The sequence below is a fragment of the Apium graveolens genome, chromosome 3 (assembly GCF_009905375.1).
Source record: "Apium graveolens cultivar Ventura chromosome 3, ASM990537v1, whole genome shotgun sequence".
Classification (NCBI taxonomy): Eukaryota; Viridiplantae; Streptophyta; class Magnoliopsida; order Apiales; family Apiaceae; genus Apium; species Apium graveolens.
The window spans coordinates 48,260,708-48,269,511 of NC_133649.1; the positions used below are offsets into that span (position 1 = coordinate 48,260,708).

The following is an 8,804-nucleotide window of genomic DNA, read 5'->3' on the forward strand; positions in this document are numbered from 1 at the left end:
CACCGTCTCCTTAGATGTTTATTATGTGTTTACTAGTCCCTGCTTGCTGCTTTTTTTCGGAAAAAAACCTAAAAGCTATATAAGCTATGTTTCTCTTAACTCTGATCATAAGTTGTAGTAACTGCATCTATATTTGTTTGCAAATAATACTCTATCGCATGCTTGAATTTCAATATACTGGATTTTATGTACTTACTATAATGGGTTACCTGATATAATCTTCAGCTGTGCAACATATTATGATGAAGAGATTCAATTAAATTATATTAGCTTAAATGTAGTTACAGAAATAAGTTGATAGCGAAATCAATATCAAATATAGATATATAAACCGTACAGTACATCTCATCAGACCAATTCTGAAGGTCCGGGAACTAGAAGGGTCTTTCTAGTTCCACAGCTGACATTCACAGTGTTCATCAAGAGAACTTCTATTAGAAATTTAGTTAATTAACCTCTGCTGATAATAACCTAGTGCGTACTTCACTGAACTGTTCAAAGTCCATGCAAGGCTAGACTACTAAAATTTTGGAGAACTGGTCTTGATAGGAGCCCAGATGTCAGCACCGTTGGTACCAGCAACACCAGCAGTACAAGATACTGGCACGATACATAAACCTTTGCTTCTCAAATTGTATGATTCCGATTCCTTCAAAACAATATACATACATCAAGTTACATAATTTCAGGTCATTAAGTCATGATCAACGCCCTTCGCCTTCACATATATATGATTAAACACAACTCCCTGTATGGATATATTACGTAATATCTGATATTGGGTGCACTGTGAGATCACGTCAAATAATCTGTTTCAAGAGAGTTTAGGCTTATCAAATCCGAAAGGATTTAGACTTATGATGAAGGTAATGACATCACCACTTAATGAATAGAAGGCATGACGAGGAAGTGGACCAAATGATGTTTAACGGAATACTTGAATGTAATAGGCTATTAATATGAACCTTCTGACTGATGAAACCTTACCTGTATATTTCTAGCTGATGTACTATGGAGATAAGGAGCACTCAGCACCTGAAACAAATCAGAATTGTCACTGACAAAAAATCAGAATTCTAATTCTTCATCAATCGTCACAAGCACAAGAATATCTTTGGCACATGACCATTATCTGAGAATGATATACATTTAAGTTTCACAACTCGTCATTAAACAATTAGTAATGTGTTTGTCCTCGAACATTTCCATAGAAAGAAAAGAACAATATAAAGAATAATGACTTTTTAAGCTTAAATAATTAGTAATGTACATGTCTGGCTGATCATTAAAGGTTTTCTGGGGAAACAAGGAGGTGTGCGTTAACTTCTAAGGGATATCCTCTTCAATTCTGAGGATGACTTTTACAAGCAGTATCAACATTTAGATTTAAAAACTTTACTACTCAAAGGTGATTACGAGGAGATTTATGGGGAACAACAAGAAGGATTTGAAGTTAAGGGAAACAAGTATCATTTTAAGTGAGAAAGTCCATAAATGGTATCACTTAATTTTTCTCAGTTTTAATTTCATAACTTTAAAATGTGATGGAGTGTTTCTGTTTAAGAAGTCAGGGCTTTGTCTCTGTAAGTTAAATAAATTGGGGTAACCTATAATAAAACAGGAGATAAATTTTTGAATCTGTCAAGGAAAACATTGCTTGTTAGCAGCTAGGTCAATGCTCACCGGAAAGCCTAATTGGTTATAGCCTTTTAAATTAGGCACAAATACAAGAATTTATAGACACCCCCGGACAAATATAAAAATTTAAATGAGTATGATAGCCTGCCTACAAGACAGCCAATAAATACGCTCATTTTTAGAGAACAGTATATTTCCCCAGAACTCTACTGAATTACTAAAGATTAATTGCCTCTATTCTTAAGAAATCAACCACAATCTTGTTATTCATAAGCCCAAAGTTCCTTTTTAATAAATTATTGAGCTTATAGTTAAAAATTGTATAAGCTCCCCCAGCTTTAGATTTTACAGAGATTGAATATTAGGATTAAGATGTCATCCAACTACAACCGAGTAAATAATTGTTATTGTCGAGTGAGCACAAGAGAAAAAAAGTAAAAGCGCGCATTTTCTCAAAAAAAAAGAGGGGGAAATGGACAAATTTAATTAGGGAACTCTCTGACTGGATGATAACATGTGTAACAATTTACAAAATGCAATAGAAGACGAAACCTTGACTTGTTCATGAAGGAAGCTTATATAGTCCATTGCCTCTAGCAGGACAGAAGCTGTATCCGTCTGCATGAAATTTAAAGACACAGTTTAACATTAACAATTTGTTTTTGATAATTCTCCTATTCTTCATGATTCCAATAGTAAGCTGACATTTCTCAGTTTCATGTACCTTCCCAAAAGGTGAAACAAGCTGCTGAAGAGCCATAACTCGTTCACCAATCTTCTCTTTCCTCTCCTGTCACCAGGAAAAAATTTATCTACATCTTAAAAATAACAATATACTGAACTTGTGAAAGTAGATCATGCCACTCCTATAAAAGGATTGCAATTTTTTTGCTTAATCTGACGAAATAATACCTCACAAACACGCCAAAACCAACAACGATAAATTATCTTCTACTTAGAAGAGTCAGGGATCCCGACAAATAGTTTATAGGACATAACACATAAATTTCTTAGAATGACTACTTAATAACTACTCACATCCTTCCTTTGACTAGAAAGGTGCCAATTTTTTTACATATTTTTGAGAATGAGTGTCATAAAAAACCTAACCAAAATCAAGTCCATAAAATGTGTTACTGACATTGTTAAGAGGGTTGTGGATTAAAAACATATTTCTTTGAGATTCTGCTTCACAAGATAGAAATTAAGGAACTTAACCTTATGTCTTCTGCATCAAATTCAGCTTGATTAGGAAAGCCAAGGCTTCTGCTCAATCCTCATATTGACAATATATATATATATATATATATATATAGTCTTAAAAATGTGTTACTAAGATTTTGAGCAAAGTTGTGGATTAAATATATATTTGTTTAAAATAATGCTTCACAAGTACAAGCTAACGAACTTGACTTTATTTCTTCTGCATTAAATTCATCTTAATTGTGAAAGACAACTTTAATGTTCAATCCCCATATTGACAAGATTTACAGAACAAGATTCATTTTTTTTCTTGCCAAGTAACATTAATTTCTCTTGTACTCTTTTATACAAGAAATATGTTGAAAAAAAGACAGAGAATGATACCTTAGAGGATAATGATGTAGAAGTCTTATGACGTTTTTCTGTCAAAGAAGAGAGGCTGCTCTGGTCGATGGAAATGGGGCTTCTCTTATGTTGCATCGTCTTTACACCTTTACAATTCTTTCCTAGCTGTGTAAGTGTTTGAAGTCATACGTATGGAATGGGAAGAAGGTAGGAACACGAAATCTTCACTAGATGAACTCAAAGATATTATGATGACAAATAGGAAATCAAATTCTATTCTGCATCTGTTTCCATCAGCTTCCTTAAACAAAATTCTAGCATAATATTAACAACATTTCAAGAACTACATGTCATAATACTGATTAGATCTTCCTAACCAAGTTTAAAAATGGTGATTAAACAAATTAACTAGCCACCTACTACATAAGAGCTTACTTCTGGATTGTACATAGCTTATAAGGACTGGTACCATATGCTAATTAAAAAATAATTTTATTTATTCTATCCAAATGTTTGTTCTCTAAGTATATTGTATATCATTCAAATACAATTTATCAACTCAATGCTCACGGACAGGACTGTGCCACCTTCAGTGCATGCTTCATTACCTTGTGATGATCTTATTATATTCATGGCTTCCAATTTAATCAACAATACATAGCAACTAGCATCACAAGTAGATGGATATAATTTCAAAACAAACTATTTCTTTATCCTGTCATCATCCATACTACATATGGCACAAATAACCAACCTCAGAAACTTCATAACAAACAGCCATCGGTTAGCCAAAATTAATCATTTTTGGAATCTACGTCATCTATTGATTTAGTCAAAGAACAACTCAAGTAGGGTCACTACTAGACAAACCCGAAAAGCATACCCCGTATGTCTCCCTCCAAAGTGAGGTCTAGACTTAGATAAGATGTAAGCAGACCTTATCTCTATTATGAAAAATAAAGGGTTTTTTCAGAAAGACCACCGGTTTAGAAAAAAGCAGGGCCACAACCCACAATTCATGGCATAATTCAGACAATTGAACATCAATTTGAAAATAATATAATGAAGTATGATATCACAATTAAAATGATTGTAAACTCAGAAACAGACAACCAATATTGAATAATTTGTTAGGAAACTCAACAGCAACTACATTAGAAAAAAGAGTAGATATTGCTATATTGGCAAAAGAAGGACATTACAGTGCATAAACTTAAACATCAACTGGTCAAATGAATTCATTATTGTCTTCCTATATCTATATAAAGTCCTGTTCTACTTGTGAAATTATGGCTCTGCCATCTGTCAGAGGCCATCTAAGTCTTAAAGTAACAAATGCATGAAACTAGTTTTCCTCTCCTGACTATGTGAATGAGATTGAGAGCAACATAAATCAAAGTTATAATTAATTTAGCGGCCCCCATTCCCAATTGCGTACCATTCATACACTTGATTATACAAAATTATTTCATCTTATAATCTTTGTTTAGTGCCTAAGCACTTTCATATACTAAAAAGTTCAATATAACACACACTGTTGTTAAAAAAATTAATAATACCAAAATCCTTCCTTTAGGCCAACTACAAGAGTGGCATAAAGGTACAAATTTGGACCGATTTGGACCGAAATCGGTCCAAATTCACTGAACAGTGGCCTAAATTTCGGTCCAAATTTGGACCGAGATTAAAATAATAGTTTTTAATGTATTTCTTTTAGTTTTATTACATAAAGTTTTGATTTCGGGTATTTATAAATGCAATTAACCGATATTAGGATATTATTATTATTTATTTAAATAATAATTTAAATTAAAAAAATATTTAAACGTAATTAAATAAATATCATTTCATTTCTTCAATTCAAATTACGAATACATTCAAACATTAAAATAAAGATTACAACACATAAAACTTAATTTGAAACACAACATAAATGAAAATGCGATGAGAACTAAATTATTAATTTAGTCCGACAAATTAAATCGACTTTCTCCAAAATAGTCAAAATATTGCCCGTAACTATTTTCCATTTGAAGTTTAATTATAATTCTATTATTCATTTATTAACAATTTTAAAATAAAACAAGTAATTAATAATAATACAAAAAATATAAAGATAATATCTTATATCATACAAAAATAATATATTTATTATTATAAGACCTTAAAATAATTAAACAAATATTTTAAGATTTAGACCGAAATTTAAACTGTTGGAGTTGGAGAGAGATTGGGTCCAAATTTGGGCCGAGGTTAGGTTCAAATTTGGACCAAACTCTTGGAGTTGCTCTATTATCTGCTTAAGAGAAATAGGTGCAAATATAAAATCGAATATACACCAATAGGCCTCGATTATAGTCAGAAATTATCATAGCCACTAATATACTAATTTCAAAAGATTTACTACACAAACATGCAAATTCACTAAATATACAAATAAATTTTATAACAGAGCCCAAACAGATCATATGACATGTCGTACATGAAATATGCAACTCCTATAAACTAAAAACAAGTAGGAGTATAACTTTTTGGCAATTAAATATAATTTGTGTTTCTTAGTTTGCTTTTAACCTTAACTAAACATATGTTGAAATTTAAGAAGCTACAAATTCCAGCCCAGAAATATTATCAAAGCAGTTCCATAGCTTATAAGCATGAAAAAGATAACACATCTCAGTCGAATGAATCTTTTTTTTATAAAGTAAATAAAATTTACCTTGAATGTAGGCTTTGCATTACAGATGATCAACAATGCTTTCTGGGTATGTTCAATCAACTATTTTCATAAAAACAAGTAGGCTCTAAGTCTGATACTGAGCTCAAGTTTAGTATGAGAATTTGGAGAGTTTGTAGAGTGAGAGAAAGAAGTAATGAATGAGAGAGGAGGGAAGGGAGTTTGAAAGTGTTGTGTGTAGTGTGCACTATTATTACGGTACTAGTATAAGGGTCAATTAATTTATGTTGATTGTAACTTAATACTCCATTACTAATGAAAATGTGGGCAATTTATTTTGTTTTTCTTTTTAGTAGTAGTATATTCTGACAGCTAATGTACAACTATGAGCGAGTGAGATAGGCAGAAAATATAGCTGTTTAATTCATTCACCTTCTTTTTTTTTTGACAGGATTCACCTTCTTTTTACCGTGCTTGAATATGACACCCTTTAATTTTATTTTGATTAGACCTTTTAAGATCAGGAGCATCAGCTTCTCCCAACTCTTTTCTTCTAGTTAAATACACTTTGCACCCTCAAATAAAGTTGAAAAAACAATTTTGTACCGGAACTTTCGGAAATACAACTCGCACCCCTCAACTTCAACTTACTAATTCAGTATGCACCCTTTTGCAGATTATAATTAAAATAATAAGGGGTAAAACAGGAATTTCATTTTAAAATGTAAATAAATTTTATTTAGAATTTTAAAAATAAGTTAAAATATTTATAAAATTGATTTCTTGTATATAAAATATTAATATTGATCAGAATATTTTCATTAAATGCACTTTAAAATCATAACGACGTCAAAGAATTTAAAATGAAATAATTACATTAAATTAAGTATATAATTAAAATATAAATAAAAAATTATTTTGAATTTAATTTTGGTAGAATTGTATAATTTTTGGCGTTAGTAATATAACTAAAATTCAATACTCAAATATATAATATTATTCAAAAAATTTAAAGTTATTATTTTATAGCTATAATAATAAATTCAGTTTTTAATATAATCTGGAAAATAAAAAATTTAGTTTAGTTAATATTTTACTGAAATTCTCATTCTACCCCTTATTTTTTTAATAATAATCGTCGAAGGGGTGCTTTCTGAATTGGCGGGTTGTAGTTGAGGGGTACAAACTCGGTTTCCAATACCCTTGATACATATTTGTTTTTGAAACAAAATAACAGGGTGCAAAGTGCATTTAACCCTAAAATTTATTAGTTGTACCTTGTAGCATGAACTAACAGGGTAAACCAGCCAAAGTGTTCGCGAGTTGGCTGAGCCCGGTTCGTAAAATATTCGAATTCGATTCGGTAATAATTAAGGCGGGTTTGAGCTTTTAGAATTATTTACCGAGTCAAATTCGAGCTTTAAATTACTCGGCTCGTGATGTTCGCGAGCTTTATCGAGGCTCGTTATTTTTAATTTTTTATATTATAAATACATTTTTATTTAAATATTTTATATTATATTTATTTATATTATATTTAATTAAATTTGAATTCAAACCGAACCAATCATATTTCGATTTTTTGTTAATATTTACTAAAATCAATTTAAGCTTTCGAGCTGAACTCGAGCATATCGAACATTTTATGAGCCTAATTTCAAGCTTGAAATTGAAATTTTGGTCGAACTCGAATTTCAACTTTTTCAATCGAGTTCGAGTTAACCTATCAGTGTACGACTCGGCTCGACTCGATTACACCCCAAACATAGACCTTCCTTTTATAACGGAACTAACCCCAATCGCTCTAAATACTTATCACATGTGATGTACTCGCGGATAATTTAAATTTTGAACTCAATAATACTTTTAGTCGGTGTTATAAAAAAATTGGGATCAGATCGCTTACGCTACCAAATTAGGATTAATCGGAAACTTAAAATTAATTGGAAGAAAATTTGGATTTATTTTAAAATTAAAATATTATTTATTATATCATTATGATCATATTATTATATTATTTATTATATTTGGGTTATAGTGCATATGTTGGTTATAGTGTCCAGTCTAATTTATTGTTGATCGCCATTAACGACATTCCTTCTAGGAAAAAAAATTTATTATTATAAAACCGGACAAAACTCTGATTCAGGAGATGAATCTGGGAATTGCTCGTCACTTCTGATTTCTAGTTAAAGGTTGGTAATGGCTGGTGGATATTCGCTTAACTCCTTCCAATAAATAGAAATGTTTATTAGTTATTTAAAATTTTGTCCGGAAAATGTCCTTTGTTATTGATATTTGGAAATCAGTTATATACTTGCTAGGCATTTTTGGCTCACTCTTGCTTTGTAAATTTTTTATTCTTTCAGAAACAAATGAAGAGAAAAGTGAATAGCTTTTAATAGACAGCAGAAGTTAGAAAGAACTCCTCTGCAAGAGGATGAAGATGTTACAAAAATAAGACAAGGGAATTAGTACAAAGGTATTTAAACTTGTATTTCAGTTATTGTAAATTTTAGAAGGTTAGATTCTTGTTTCATACCATAACCTGTAAACGATCCGGAGTTAAGGGGTCATTGTATATTATTCTGTATTATGTAAAGATTATTTAGTAACACCAAATCTTGACCCCGGATTTGGGCTGTTACAGTAGATATTCGAGAAGGAAAAGGAAAGAAGGAATTTAAGGCGGTGATGGATTTTATCTAAGAAGAAATTATACATGGATAGATTTCCTTATTGTAATAGAATATGGTTCCTTATTGATTGTGTAGATGTGCTCTATATAAAGCACATATTAGGTTCATGCTATAAGTATTGCGAACATTGTTATATCATTCGCATAACCTAACGGCTCTGAAGGATATTTGTTCATCCTTTTGAGAAAGTATGTTTGTAATCAGTTTTTATCTGTTAATATAAAAACTGTTGATTCTGTTGA

General features: G+C 30.8%; 1 protein-coding gene across 5 annotated transcripts; it reads right to left on the reverse strand.

Moving 5' to 3' along the window:
- Nucleotides 1-294: 294 nt before the first annotated feature.
- On the reverse strand, nucleotides 295-6,157 carry LOC141712244 (transcription factor bHLH153-like). Of its 5 annotated transcripts, none has more exons than XM_074515111.1 (6): nucleotides 5,906-6,157; nucleotides 3,226-3,332; nucleotides 2,363-2,428; nucleotides 2,191-2,256; nucleotides 988-1,035; nucleotides 295-649 (listed from the first exon to the last, which is right to left on the reverse strand). In XM_074515111.1, the coding sequence occupies exons 2-6, from the start codon at nucleotides 3,319-3,321 to the stop codon at nucleotides 521-523; spliced, it is 405 nt and encodes a 134-aa protein (XP_074371212.1). In that variant the 5' UTR covers nucleotides 3,322-3,332; nucleotides 5,906-6,157; the 3' UTR covers nucleotides 295-520. The 5 variants fall into 5 exon arrangements, with proteins under 5 accessions (XP_074371212.1, XP_074371208.1, XP_074371210.1 ...); XM_074515107.1 differs by having other exon boundaries at nucleotides 3,226-3,351; nucleotides 5,906-6,153; XM_074515109.1 differs by lacking the exon at nucleotides 5,906-6,157 and adding an exon at nucleotides 4,070-4,706 and having other exon boundaries at nucleotides 3,226-3,351.
- Between the last annotated feature and the right edge of the window lie 2,647 nt (nucleotides 6,158-8,804).

What these genes read in the sequence shown, in the direction of transcription:
- LOC141712244 (XM_074515111.1), bottom strand. Translation starts at nt 3,321, where the DNA reads ATGCAACATAAGAGAAGCCCCATTTCCATCGACCAGAGCAGCCTCTCT. An exon ending in TCCTTCATGAACAAGTCAAG is followed by an intron (nt 1,036 to 2,190) that starts GTTTCGTCTTCT and finishes GATTTGTTTCAG; the next exon opens with GTGCTGAGTGCTCCTTATCT. An exon ending in CATCAGCTAGAAATATACAG is followed by an intron (nt 650 to 987) that starts GTAAGGTTTCAT and finishes ATTGTTTTGAAG; the next exon opens with GAATCGGAATCATACAATTT.